General features: G+C 39.1%; 2 protein-coding genes across 2 annotated transcripts in view; both read left to right on the top strand.

Annotated features, from left to right (window-relative positions):
• Positions 1-5,593, top strand: part of LOC134667507 (TATA-binding protein-associated factor 172) — a 57,569-nt gene extending 51,976 nt beyond the window's left edge. The window contains exons 22-26 of the mRNA XM_063524935.1: positions 36-203; positions 497-645; positions 889-1,153; positions 1,629-1,804; positions 2,682-5,593. Of these exons, the coding sequence (XP_063381005.1) occupies positions 36-203; positions 497-645; positions 889-1,153; positions 1,629-1,804; positions 2,682-2,928 (1,005 nt within the window). The 3' untranslated portion in view covers positions 2,929-5,593. The remainder of the gene's footprint in view (positions 1-35; positions 204-496; positions 646-888; positions 1,154-1,628; positions 1,805-2,681) is intronic.
• A 796-nt stretch (positions 5,594-6,389) lies between these two features.
• Positions 6,390-15,162, top strand: part of LOC134667569 (axin) — a 97,732-nt gene continuing 88,959 nt past the window's right edge. The window contains exon 1 of the mRNA XM_063525003.1: positions 6,390-6,710. The gene's annotated coding sequence lies outside the window, so the exon portion shown is untranslated. The remainder of the gene's footprint in view (positions 6,711-15,162) is intronic.

Here is a 15,162-nt window from a genome sequence, read left to right on the forward strand (position 1 = left end):
TGTAATCCGGGATCTAACATCGTGACTCGTTCCAGGTGCTCCCGTTCCTACTGCGGCGCGTAAAAGAAGACGTGCTAAAGGAACTCCCGCCGAAGATCACACAAGACTACTACTGCGAGCTGTCGCCCCTCCAGAGGCGTCTGTACGAGCAGTTCAGCAAGCACCTGCCGCCGCAGGTCACCCGCCAGCAACACGTGTTCCAGGTCGATATTCTGTCAACTATGACTAACCAGAAGACAATAGTTAATAGAAAATGTCAATCGAAACTTAAGTAATGTATGGAAATGATCACGTCAGTTTTTGTTCGCCCGATACATTTTACTTTTCGAATGGCATCTGTTGATTAACTATTATCTTCGTTACGGTCCTGGGTTTCAGAGTTTTATTGATTTTCCGCCGGTTTTTAAGACTGGCATTACAAGTTGCTAGTGCACAACATGGGCTTAAAAAAACGTGGTACCTTACAATTGTAAAATGGCTGTTTGTCTCGTTCCAGTTCCTACACTACCTGCAGAACGTATGCAACCACCCGAAGCTGGTGCTGACGCCGGAGCACCCCGAGTACGGCAAGATCCAGCAGCAGCTCGCCGCGCAGCGCTCCAGCCTCGACGACATCGACCACGCCGCCAAGCTGCCCGCTCTCAAGTATTACTTTTTTATTTTTGATAAATAGTACAGACACGTATCGAGGCCAAGTCCAGCCTGGGGTATGTCGCCATTTAGTCCAATTACACTCGTAATCTCTTAAGCTACCGTTCACAGTAACGGTTCGTAAGCGCTTACGATTGGCAACCACAGCCGTTGGGCAGCGTGCATACCCTGTCAGATGAATTAGAAAAATTGCCAGCCGGTTGTATTACATTTAAACCTGTATTTGCATGTCCACAGACAACTCCTCCTAGACTGCGGCATCGGCGTGTCGCCGGAGGCGGGCGACGGCGGCGCCGGGGCGGTCGTCTCCCAGCACCGCGCGCTGGTGTTCTGCCAGCTGAAGAAGATGCTGGACATCGTGGAGCGCGACCTGCTGCAGCGGCACCTGCCCGCCGTCACGTACCTGCGGCTGGACGGCTCCGTGCCGCCGCAGCAGCGCCACGCGCTCGTCACCAGGTTCAACAACGACGTCTCCATCGACCTGCTGCTGCTCACCACCACGGTAACTTAATCTCTACAAAGAAGAACTCTCTACTGTAGTTTACTGCGGTCCCACCATGCGAGGTTTCATATATGACATTGATTTCAGTTTACAACAGCGGATCCATACTTTTTTGGTGACAGAAACAGCTCTTCTATGCAACTGGATTTTGTTTTTTAGGGTTCCGTACTTAAAGGGTAAAAACTATTACTAAAATTCTGCTGTCCGCCCGTCCAACTGTCTGTCACCAGGCTGTATCTCATAAACCGTGATAGACCGTTGAAATTTTCACAGATGATGTATTTCTGTTGCCGTTATGACAATAAACACTAAAAACCGAATATAGTAAATATTTAAGTGGGGCTCCCATGCAACAAACGTGATTATTTTGCCGTTTTTTGTTTTTTTTTAATTAAGTATTTCAAGTATTCTCGCGTAGATCCCACAGAGGCTTTACGGATGAGCACAGTGTAAGAATGTGTATGATGTATTGCAGGTGGGCGGGCTGGGGCTGAACCTGACCGGGGCGGACACGGTGATCTTCGTGGAGCACGACTGGAACCCCATGAAGGACCTGCAGGCCATGGACCGCGCGCACCGCATCGGCCAGCGCCGCGTCGTCAACGTCTACCGCCTCGTCACGCGCGCCACGCTCGAGGAGAAGATCATGGGGTATTACACTCTTATCGCTGACTCTACTTTTCTTACGACAGACAACTAATACTCATCGAGACAATTCTAAAAACCCCTAACACGATTAGGTTGCGTTGTTTCATCGCAGAATTCCTATGGCCACCTCCTGTCTCCATCATCAGATCGGCTCGATGATGCCATAATGTTGCATTGTCATCCGATTTATACATGCATGCAAAATTTCAGCTCAATCGTAAACCGGGAAGTGGATCAAATTTAACTTGCAGGATTTGATTACAGACAACCGGACAGGTGAAACTAAATAAAAGCTTGTAATATTACGAGCCCGAGAACGCTGACCTAGCGACGAGACCGTTGACTGAAAGAATCTTCACATGATCCAATCCGATATCGGATGTAGAATTTTGCATCCGCAAAATGGGGCCGCGGTGTACTTGTAACTGCCCGTCGTGACTCCATCGGCGTCATCAAAAATGATCGATCCGATAGCTGAAGGGGGCCCACTATTTCAATTATCAGAAGTACCAAAATATCGAATGTCGGATGGCCACCGATGAGAAAGTCAGCCGTTAGGCATGTCGGCGGCGCGGCGGGATCCTTGTATGACGGTGTATCCTCTAGCCGCCCATACGTCAAACCTTACCAAACAAAATTAAATTTTATTTTGTCAACACAAACTTCAAATTTGAATGGAACAGGAGACCTTTTTATATGCCTCTGGGGGCTAGAGGGTATAGGTAAACCGCCTAGTCTGCCCACAACGCGCCGTCGAGTGGGCCCGGTCGAGGCGGCTCACCTACACCGCCATACAACGTCCCCGCCGCGCCTATATAACATTAATAACGGGGTTTCTTAATAAATATCCAAGTAACTCACCAATATTATCTGTTTCCAGATTACAAAAATTCAAGCTCCAAACAGCGAACACGGTAATCAGCAGCGAGAACGCGGCCATCGAGACCATGGGCACCGAGCAGCTGCTCGACCTGTTCCAGCCCTCCCCCTCCACCCCCCACACCCCCAACACCGCCCCCGGGCCCTCCTCGCTGGAGGCGCTGCCCGACCTGTGGGACGACAGGCAATATGAGGAAGAGTATGACATGTCACACTTTATAAGGGGACTCAACACGCTGAAGGAGTAACTGTAGAGGCTTACACCAAATCTTAAGCTCGGTTTTCCTAGGATAGTGCTATTTTGTATGGAGACGACCGCTATAAGACGGTACCGCTATCCTAGGAAACCAGAGCTTTAGGCGGTCCTCACGCGGTGTATCCACTCGCCGCTATGTGCGAGCGGGATATACATGGATAGCGCTTTCTCGCTCACATAAGTCACATACTGGAGCGACGAGCGGATCTGCATCAGTGTGATTACCGTTTTATGTAAGGGCCGTTCGAATATTTATAACCGAGATTTCGGTTTTAATTAGTAAGGTTAGTCATGAAAGTGTAGTGAAGTGCCAATATTACACAAATCAAACGAAAGCGAACTAAGTCTTCAAAGCTTGGCTCAAAAATACATTTAATACATTGACAATTTTTTTTTAAATATAAACGTTTGTGTTTGTGTATCAAAGCTACAGGATTGTCGTTTCGATTTTGTAAAATAAGGTGTAAAGTTTAAAAATTCATTGTCAACGTATTATTGGGCCAGTAGAAATATCGATCTTCGCTAAGAAAGTTGCAAAAAATATAAGCAAATCACCTGTCGTAATCGTGATATATCCAGTTTCTTTTTTAATATTCTTATAAATGCACTCACCATTTACTAAATAAATAGCAACACGAAAACATAGTAATAACAACATTTTTTATAAAGTAAAGCAAAATAACTGTCTGAAAGCAAAGAGAATTAAGTAGGTTGCTTTCCTTTGTCTATGCTGAAAGCAAGTATAGAGCCTGCACTACTGGTCTCTGTTTAAATGTATGTTAAGTTTATGGACGTACTTGAAGTTTTGTATAGATTAGACATTCATAGCCAAAATAAACACAGTTTTATATAAAGTAGCAGTAGTGAAGCGACCACAGCTTTAGCAAGTTGCCTTAGTAAATGTTGTAAAGAGAAATTTCACTTACACAGATATTGATATTTAGTATAAATAAATATATCAAATGTTAAAACATGATTACAGGGCCTAACCGCGAAAAAAATCGAATATCGTTATCTGCCTCTCTAACGCTCTTCCATATTCGTGCGATAGAGAGGCAGATAACGAAATTTCGTTGTTCGTGGAAGGCCCATCAGTTTTTTTTTTAATTATTAATGCATCTCTACTGGATTATAATGTCTAATTAATTTCTGAGCCTAACGCGCTGGCCACGACATGACATTCGCTTCGGCTAAGGCGACAACCACCCCACCTCGAAAGGTCCGATCTCTGTGTCTCGCTCCAACCTACGGTTGTCGCCTTAGCCGAAGCCAGTCGCGCAATGTCGTGGCTAGCGCGTTACACGCACTGTCCAAGAAATATTTGCACTGGGTGTCTTTATTAGGTAATGCCAATAGCACTTATATTTGTAGCGATTTTGTACGTTTTGACTACGTGTTAGAAGTAAATATTGACAGAATATATATTGTATTGACAGAATTCGAAAAATTATTATAAAATGATAGTATTGGTGCGCTAAAAGGCGTACTCTAGATATGATAAAGTTCTCTGTTCCACTAGTCTAGAGTACACAGTACGGTCGCTATCAGATATATCGGAGCGGTCGAGGGCCTCAAAAATATCTGAGCGCGCAGTATAACGCCTTGACAATAGAGGCGTGTTCAGATATTTGTGAGCAACTCGGCCGCTCCTTTAAATTTGATAGCGACCGTACAATGTAGTAAATACCAGTAGGCTATAATTACACGAAAATAAATGGTCAGCGCCTACTGGCGTGCCGTCGGAAAGTTGCGACAGTTGCGATATTTCCACATGGAGAAGTTTCGGAAATTTCTCATATTTGTATGGGAATCGAAATATTCCATTTCCAAAAAGTTTCCTTTCTTTCCTGTACAATGTTCCTAAAATTTCCGACACATTTTCCAACTTTTTGGAAATTTACCACATCTGTAACGGCGCCTAAGGGTCATTAGCATTACCATTAGCCATAATATTAATATGTAACAACCACGATATCTTTTTGTGTAGTCAAGGTTCTAAATATGTATGTAATTCCACTTATTTTAAATGGTATTGGTATGCATATTTGACTTCACTGTACCTCCAGTATAAGGGTGCGTTTACACTGGGCCTGGGCTATAACCGCGAAAACGAAGTTTGCAAATTGCGGGGATTATTCTCTGTCACTCTAAGTACGCCTGTATTGGAGTAAAAGAGAAAGATCCCCGCAATTTGCGATTTTCGGTTTTCGCGGTAGCCGCTCTGACCCGTTCGAAAGAAGCGATGGGTGTTTAGTGTTTAGTTTATTTGATTATATAAGTCTCAATACCTTTATTAAACGTTAATGACGTCAATAACATCGTAAATTGTGATTCTCTAGCTTACACGAGTAAGTTCCTTATATGTGTAAGAAATACCTCACTTCTACTCTTTATTTATTGTTAGAACTAAGAAAGACAGTCATTGATTTAGTCATTTTCGTAGATTTAGAGTGTGTTACGCTTAGTTATTATTGTACCTGCTCAAAATAAAAACGAACTTTGGACTTTACTTTTGTATGCAATATGTCAGTTCAACTTCAATAGTGTTGGGCATTTAAAAACATCCTTACCCCGTTATGGTTACTTTTGTTTTTTTTCTTTTTTGTACGTGTGTGGATGTGTTTGAAATAAAATAAATAAATATGTTTTGTGAACAATTTACGTGTTCTTATTTAAGGCCTGTGGCACACCGGCTGCGCGTGCGTGACGTGCACGTGCGCGTGGCGTTGTAGTATACAAGATCCTTATGAGAGACGGCACACCGCTTGCGTGACGTGTGCGTGTGCGGCTCCAACATTTTAGCACACGCAAACGTGCACGTCACGCACACGCAGGCCGGTACGCACAGGCCTTTAAATAATCCCCATACTCATAATTATTATAACACACCAGCGAACTGATATATGCATTCACTGGAAAATAGCAATCTTGAGGCTTTCTCTACTCTACTTCAGCGATTCGAATTCTTTGAAGTTTTTGACTTTCGATAAAAAAAACCGGTCAAGTGCGCTTCTAACTCGCGTTCCAAGGGATCCGTACATGAACTCAATTCTTAACTATCTATTTTTTAAGTGGAACAGGAATAAAATGTCTTTAAAAATAAAAAAACGAAGTAATTACGACCGACTCGGCTTGAATTTCGCGAACCGGGAAAAGGTCCCTGACACGCACTTCTATCTCGCTCACGCTTACGTTTAATGAGAGAGAGATGAACACGAACTTACTGAGCCTTAATAAGTCTAATATAGACGGTCAAGCAAATCTTGTCAGTAAAAAAAGGCGCGAAATTCAAATTTTCTATGAGACGATATCCCTTCGCACCTACATTTTTCAAATTTGCCGCCTTTTTCTACTGACAAGATCTGCTTGACCAAGTATAGATAAATAATCTATAACAAAAGAAAAGCCTGGCAGAAAGAAACAAATCCTGCCTGTTTAGACTTCTTTGTTTTTTTTACATTTTTTATAATTGACATTTGCAGCGTGAAATGGAACGTAAAAGGTAAATAGTTACGTAAAAATGCACACTAGAGGTCGCTATAGTGCATCAACACCTCGAAGCAGCGACGTCAACGGTGCGAATATTTTTTTGTTTTCTAAGTGAAAAATGTTGTTTTCTAGCCTTTTATAAGTTAAATTACTTTTTACAAAGTTACTATAAGTGTATATCTTCAATTAAGTGTTATTTTTTTCTTTAGAAAGTTGAAAGTTTAGTGTTTGAAGTTGTAACGAACTCTGGGATCGCTCACTTTTGGGAATTCAGGTGTCAACGAGGTAAGAAACCGAAGCTTATTCCAAGATTGTGCCTTCTATAATTAACACTATTGATATTAACACATGTATGAGCGTTCCTGGTCCTCGTAATTAGTTCAATGTAAGCTAATTTGGGAAGAACGCAGGTAATAGTTATTAATAATACTTTGTATAGGTTATGATATTTTGCCTTGTGTATGGATGTGTATTTCTCGAGTACACACGGTGCGGACGACTCTGCAGCGCTTGTTGGCTGCAATTCGAACATTTAAATACTCATTCAAAACTTTTGCAGAAGTTTGTTGTTTTCAAAACTTATTTTCTATATATATTCTACAGCTTAATTCAATAAAAATGTTCGGGAATTAATCTTCATTTAAAATACAGGTGATTATTCCTTCAAGTTCAAGAGATTAAGAGTACAGAAGTAGCAGAAGATAAGGAGATATGTCAAACATATGAATAAATCAAAAGTATCACAAACTCTTGCACTGTGGCCATGATAAATACAGTTATGTTAAATGAGAAAGAGATGCTTTAATAACTACTCAATAAACTTAAGTGCAAAATAATCATGTATCAAAATATTTTTTGTGTAGAGTTGGAAGAATGTTATTTTTTTATTTATTGGATGAATCAACTTTTTCTTGTCACTAGTTGTCACTAGTTGTAGTTGTACGGTCTCCTGGGTCACTCACAAATTACTAGTTTTTTCGTATTTAAATGAACCAAACTTGAATTTTTTGGTAGTTATAAGGCCTTTCCATAATGGGACATCTGCTAAGCAGGTTAGTAGAACATGGTTTAGCAGTTCTTCCAACAAACTATGCTACTATTGTCTCCTGGCTGATGGGACAGAATAACAACAAGAAATAGTTGATCGACCCATAAGGGTGATATTCCATCTGTTCAATATCTTGGTCCAATGTCTGTGCATCTCACAGAGCAAAATGTGAGCCCACAAGACACATTGGACAAAGAAATTGGACAGGTGGAATACCACCCTAATATATGTAAATAGTACAAACCTGCAATAATATATTACGCAACAAAGGCCGCAAAAATATCTGACATGATCTTATTTGTAGAGCCATAAGAGTGTGTCACATATTTTTGCTGCCTTCCAAGAGTAACATGTTATTGCAGGTGACCGTACAACTAGGTCCTTAAATTTTATCACTGTAGCTAATATTTTACTTAAATTTTACTTCTATTTTGATCCGATAATTGCTCAGTCCTCTAACTTATCAATTTATTAACATTGTTTTATGTACTAAATGTTTTAAAATTTACCATTGCTTGTAATCAATATTGACATTTTTTAATGAATTAATTAAATTTCAAATTAGATAAACCTCATTGTCTTCTGGCTGCCACTTGAAACATAAAACAAAACTATAAGATTTACTACTAAAGGACATACATAAATTGTTACAAGCTTATCTCTCTTTAAGTAAATGCAGGCACCACATTTATACTATGGTTTAATATAATTTGTCATTAAATTTATTAGTATTTACACAATGCATGACAATTATTAAAAAATAGTTTAATTATTCTGCTTTTAAAAAAGTTTTGCAGATAGCAACCAGAGACTATTATTATTGCAAAAAACAGTCTGTATTAAGATTTAACTTAGATATACAAAAATATTTCAAATCATTTGTTTGCCTTCAGCATACTTAGATGGTGTTTAGCAAAAATGTGTCAACCCACATTAATTTTTCATTAAAATGTCAACTGTAAGCGTAATTTTTTTTGAGTTCACATCTTATTGCAAAATGAATGTGGGCTGACACATTATTGCGTATCAGCATCCACTTATATAGTCAATTTATAACCTATATACATATTAACAAACAAATCTTTTATTAAAAAATCTTTTATAAATATTAGGGTACACCGGATATTATAGATGTGATATATTTGTCTTATTGCAATGAAATAAGGTGTCAAACAGCAATAAAATCTTTGCGGTCTAGTTTATGGTTAGTTAAAAATATGGAAATATGACACAACACAGAGATCTTTCATTTTTACAAAACTCATTGGAAAACCCCTAACAATAATTCTAGCAGTATCCTCTGATAAGTTAAAACTTGAAAGTGTTACTGTTAAAACCTATCCAGGAACCCTTAGCAATCCATTCTAAATGGAAATATTCATTGTTTAATATAAACTCAGAAGCAAACAGCCTATCAGCTTAAAACTCGTACACCAGAGGGTCCGTTAATAAGTAATTCTTTCATAACTTGTTCAGTGTGAATGAAACAAAATATTTTCATGGATACATGCACAACATCAATGTTAAAACATACTTAAAAATCCTATTCAATCCATTTTATATATGGGTAAACAGGAACTGGGAACATTAGTTCGTAAATACTAACTCAAAAGCAGACAGCCTAAAACTCATACCCCCTTTGATCCATCAAAGATAAAATAAAAATGATAAAATAATAAGTAACCCTCACAAAAACCTCACAAGTGATTTACATGTCTTATACGCGCCACCAGCATGTGTATCCGAGGCACACGCCACCGTTTTAAGTCGACCGCCAGGTGGCTTGGGTTCGACGACGGTGCCGCCCTTCCACACATCGATTGAAACCACTTTTCTACCCTACCCACATATGTATTACCTAACCCTTTGCCTGTGTACTTATGATTGTTTTAATGTAATAAATTTTTGTTGAATTTTACTTGTCTTATTAAGACAACATACAAGCGTGACACGCATCCGCGATAGAAACAAAGCAAAATGTGTCATGGATCCTTTAAAAAAAAAAAGAGTTTTGCAACAATCAATTCCCTTTGTGCGCGACATCAATGGGAGCGGTTGGTGTGTACCTATCCTTTGATCTCGCCGCCCTCTGAAGACGCGACAGTGCGCTAATACTGCCGCCGCGGGGAGAAAGGGCGCAAGCGACGTGAGGAATTAAATTCTAATTTTAAAAACGTTTTCTAATTCAATGTACCAATTTGTTTGGTGATGTTTTTGATAAGTTTAAAATGTTGTTAGTGCGTTAATTCGATTTTTTTATTAACACTACTTTAACTAACCGTATGCATAGTATAAATCGGCATAGATCACGATCGTCGCTCTCAATAACCGGTGAATACCCAGTCGCCGAGGCCAAAACCGGCTAGGACATTACGATGATCATAGTATAAATAAAAAAAAAAACATTCTTAAACTTTTTGATGTTCTTCCTATTCTCGTAGTAGGTTTGATATTTATTTCTATTAATAGGTCGAACTTTAGCTTACGCGGCTAACGCCCTGGCCAGCCTGGCTGACCTCTAAAATAATTTGATTGGTATTTATACCCAAAGTTGAATTAATTGTTTAACTGGACTTTTATTTTAAGTAAACCCCAACAGACAAATATTTTTCCGCAAATCTCCGCTCGAGTAAACTCGAAACGTGGCATTGTCCGAGACACGTAGGCTTTATATAGTCAGACCGTAAAAAGTCCGCAGCGATTTTGATAGCCCACGCAGTGCAAGTGTCGTTTTAAACGTCAAACTTCTATGAAATTATGACTTATACGCACTTACACTGCGTGGGCTATCAAATCTACTGCAGACTTTTATTGGTGCGACTATAGGTACTACCTACAGTACCTACGTTATTATTATTATAGTCAAAGGGCAAAAGACCAGTGCGGGTAGTCAACTAACACGGTCGACAAAGCGACAAGCTCCCGCACCGCCGTGTGTGCTCAACGGGTTTGTCGCAAAAATATGTGGCTTTCCCACACAGAAGCGTCGTTATTCTTCAAGTGCAATAAGGTGTTTATCGTTTGAAATTTCAACATTCAACAGAAATTTTGATAGAATAGTCCTTATTGCACATGAAGCATAAGGACCCTTCTCTGATGGAAATACATATATGTTCGTACAATACATCGAGTGTTGTATTGTAAAGCGTTATTTATGTATGCCTTTTTGCTTTAAAATAAATTAAATAAATAAATATATTTCAATTAGTCTAGAGATGAAAACAATTTTGGCTGATATAGGACTAGGACTAGTTATATGTTATGGTATAAATATTGGTAAACAAATGTACACGTATGACCCATGACATTACATAGGTACTTAAATATATAGGTAAACTACTCAGAATATGTACGAATTCAACGAATAGGTATTCGTGTTAATCGATCGCCGGATTCGAACCCTGAACCACCTGTACCTTCAGCGTCGCAGGCAGGCTCACTATCACTCATTAATTTAGACCTTTGTATGATATATATCATAAACGAGCTACAAAATATCCTTATATTTTCTTTATTATATTAACCCCTTTTACTTTTTTCTGGATATGATTATAATACAATAATTGTAAGCATGAATTAAGATCATTAAACGCTTTTCCTAAATATTAATATCCGAAAAAGTCCAAAGGTAGTTAAACTTTTTCGAGATCTAATTTTACAGGCAACGTCGTAAGGTGACCGAATTTCAAAGGAACCGTTATTAAAACAATATTTCATTGTGCTACAATGTTCTACTTAAGGCATATTATTGTATGCCGCCAGAGTAACTATTATCCCAATACCACGAAATCCCGAACTCTTGCTTAAGTCGAACTTGCAAAGTAATTTGCAGGGGTATAATTAGTTTGGTCTTTTATTGCCCTTTTGATGCGTCGCGGCGCGGCGCCGCACTTGACCTTTACCTCCGCAAGACACGTAAAACGTCTTTTAATAAGTCTCTGATGAAGAGAAACACATCAAAGACTTTTATTTAAGAGTTCTTGCGGTGCTCGCTGTGTTTCTCTGAAGAAACACCGGCAAAATTAAATTTCGCTTATATTTCAAAGCCATTTTTATTCGCTTATATTCACGGTTAAATAAACATGTCTTATAACAGAATACTAGGTACGTAATTAGAATTTTTAATGAGACCGATCATACGCGGCTGTTACGACCGTTTGGTTTGAAACTAGGACAGTCGCAGCCAGACTAAAGGGGACGATTCAGGCTTTGTCGTGTAAGTGGGACTTACTGCCTTTATACGTACTAGCGAAAGTAGCGAACGAGATGGAGACTTTGCGAAAGGTCTGAGCCGAGGCATTAACCTTTTTTTGATCGTTCGGAGATTGTCCGGTTTGTCTGTACGTAATTATGCACTTGATGTGTCTACTCGTACATTGTACATGTCTGTAGGCAGCTGGGGTTGGATCTGATCTCTTTGTTTAGTAAATTATTATCATACGATAGCGTCAAGTTTTCCTTTTTTTACAAAGGTCGTCATATTTGAAGAAGATACTTGTTAAAACACGAACGAACTGAAAGTCTAGCATAAATCTTAAAAGTTCTATTAAATTCTCTAATGTATATGTTTGTATTTTGACCAAGCATCTTCCTGAACCAAACTGAAGTGTAAACGTTGACGACGCACCCTTCAAGTAAAGACGAGGGCGAAACAAAAGTAAACTTCGAATAAAGTTACTGACTGATAACAGCAATGTTTAATTAATGTTATATATTTCGCCATTTAAGAGAGTAGGAGATTGCTGTAGCATAACACTCGTTGTAGATGTTATAAGAAAAATCCAGCTCTTACGAATGATAAGCATCAAGCGTTTTTTTTTTTTTTTTTTTGTAGGTATGCACCGATAAAACGATTACATTAAATTGAATACCAAGTTCTCCCATGCTAGCCAATCAAATGATTGGCTTTAAGTTTCCAAACCCGCCTCCCTGTAGTCAAGTTTCGATCTAAATTGAAAGATTCGTAATCCTTTTAATGTGAAAGTCTTCAACTATTACATGCGGGTAGCTGACACCGGCAAATTTTCCGAGTCTTTCCGTGGGCTGTTTGTGTTGCGTGGGAGTTCGCAACTACGATCCGATCATTACACAAATGCGGGCTGAAAGTTTGTTTAATCTACTTTTTATTTGGATTGCTTGAATATTTAGCTAGTTCACTTATCGTGGCGTGGCATCCGAATACGAATCGCGATAGCTTGCCTGTTATAGGATAAATAAACAAGCCGTTTCTCATGAAAAAGTTAGCGGATATGCTCATTTAAATCAGGGTTTGGTGAAAAGTCTTCTTAGCAACTTTTGCCTTAACATAAATGATTAGTAGGAAAACTTCTCAAAATCCAAAAAAGATCGGAGAATTTCATGGTCTTTCAAGTATTTCACAATGACCCGGAGGGCTTTCAAGGTCAACAGTCTGTATCTTTAGGTATTTAAAAACTGGTAAACACAATCTACCCTCTTAAGCCAGTTGAGGGTAGATGACAACATGTTTTCACAGGGTCAAATAAAAGGCTTTAAAGAATATGTTTTTAAAATTAAGATAAGCAAAAAATCATAAAATTTGAGATCTGGCCATATTGCAAGCACGATACGATTTGATAGTTCGAACCAAATACTTGTCTAACGTTTCTCGGTCGATCCTACTTGATTGGACTAACGACATCGCCCGTCCAGGAGCCGTAGTCAAATTGATAGCGCACAATTAATGGGCACCTGGCTTTGCTAATCGACCGATAGAATTAAATGAACGGACCGACTAATTGCCCGGTAAGACAAAGGGGCAAACACTCGGCTTTGAGTCGGTCTAGGGTCACTCGAGGCGTGGACGCAGTTCGGTTGTCAACAGTTGATGTTGAGTCGAGATGGCATCCCACTCGAGAGGAAAGCGTGCGCTCGTTCGGAGACTGTAGCTAGCTCTGTTCATGCAGCTCAAGTCACGAGGCAAATAACTAGCTAGCTAAAGCTAGCTATTAACAGCGACCTCGAGTTCCGTAACAACTATGCGTGATCTGAGATCGCTTATACTGGTTTGACCGCGCTTGGAGCACTTGGTTCATAGAAATCAGCAATAAAGGACGACAGGAAATCAAATACGTTTGTACAGACCAAGGTGCATATAGCTCAAAGAATCCCAGGATTTCTATCGAGCTAACTTCGCTACAATCATGTGTCGCGAAAAACAAAACCGCACTTGAACGTAGCCACGCGAAAGCTATTGCAAACGTTTGTAAACTGAAAAATTCTTGAACAACAAACACATATCTGAGCCCTGTGTGCAGTTTAATTGCACAAGAATCGGTCGATAGCTCTCGGCCGTCTGCGGCGGGGCACGGCAATTACACCGTATTAGACCGAGGTTTGTTTCCTGGATGCCGTCTCAATCGAGAATCGAGACATGTTTGTATCTAACGTTTGAGATTGCTCAAGCAATGTGACCATTCTGTTGAAAATTGGAAGATGGTCTGGGCCCAGTTTTATAAAGTTACAAGTTACAAGTTTACAGGCGTTTACTGGCAACACTTCCTCCGTTTTTTACAATTTGCGTTTTATAAAAGTACCGTGTTACAATTTTACAGGTTACAGGTACAAGTGCCTGTAGCTCAACCATAGACGAAAATATGGGAGATTAATAGTTTTAAACTCATAATCGAACAAGCGTTTTATAAAAATATTGTAAATTACAAGTGTAGATTGGTAAACTTGTAACAAAAACTGACATACGTCTTGAGTCCTGTAACAGCACAACAGCAGCTACTTGTAGTGTGTCTGATTCGCTCTTTTGCTCGTAATTCTTAAGTTTAATTAAAGTTATTCATTTTCTGAGAGATTTTAAACTGTACTCTTTATTGTTAGGCACTAACGCCAACGATTGTGCCAGGGCATGCATACTTTTCCATGCACTGACCTTATCAGTTTTTGTTAATGTATCTGAAATATATAGTAAATAGGAAATGAAGTGACAATATGTTTGATATTGATTTTATTGATGATTCGTTTTATTTTATCTACTAGGAAACGGAAAGGGATTGGTGCCGATATTTGTCGTTGATTTATTAGCATTCGTCTCTTTATTTAAGTATAGTGCATTCAAATTATGGTAAAGTGTACTATTCATAATTTTCGATACACAGCGTACTTATCTTTGAGCCACTACCGAAACGATACATTGTAATGTGAAACAGTACTTATTTACTTATTAGGTAAATATTTCATTAAATCTAACTTAATCTGAATCTGAAAACGGCCCGAAAAGTATATCCTTGGCATCAAACACCGCTCTCAACCACTCGATTTCTCCTTCATTTCTGGCCATTTTTCCAATACTTAACAGCAAACAATAACGCAGCATTTAGTAGAGCACAGAGTATCTATGAATTCTATGACAGACATTTTTTTTAAATAGTGATGTCCTTCGCACCTGTAAATTTCACATGTAATCGAGATTGACCGTGGTGCTTTACAACTGTAATTATCTATGTGTATTTATAAAACACCTGTAGCCGTACACAGTGCATTACAGGTGCCTGTATCCTGTACTCTTGTAACCTGTAACTTGTAACTTTATAAAACTGGGCCCTGGTAGCACCAACTAATTAAAAAAGTTTTGTTCGGAACACTAATAAAAAAAGGAAGTAAGGAATTCCGTACCAATCGACAATTTTACAACGACACAAATTGTGAATTACCTTTTCA

Source organism: Cydia fagiglandana, chromosome 9 (genome assembly GCF_963556715.1).
Source record: "Cydia fagiglandana chromosome 9, ilCydFagi1.1, whole genome shotgun sequence".
In the NCBI taxonomy this organism is placed as follows: Eukaryota; Metazoa; Arthropoda; class Insecta; order Lepidoptera; family Tortricidae; genus Cydia; species Cydia fagiglandana.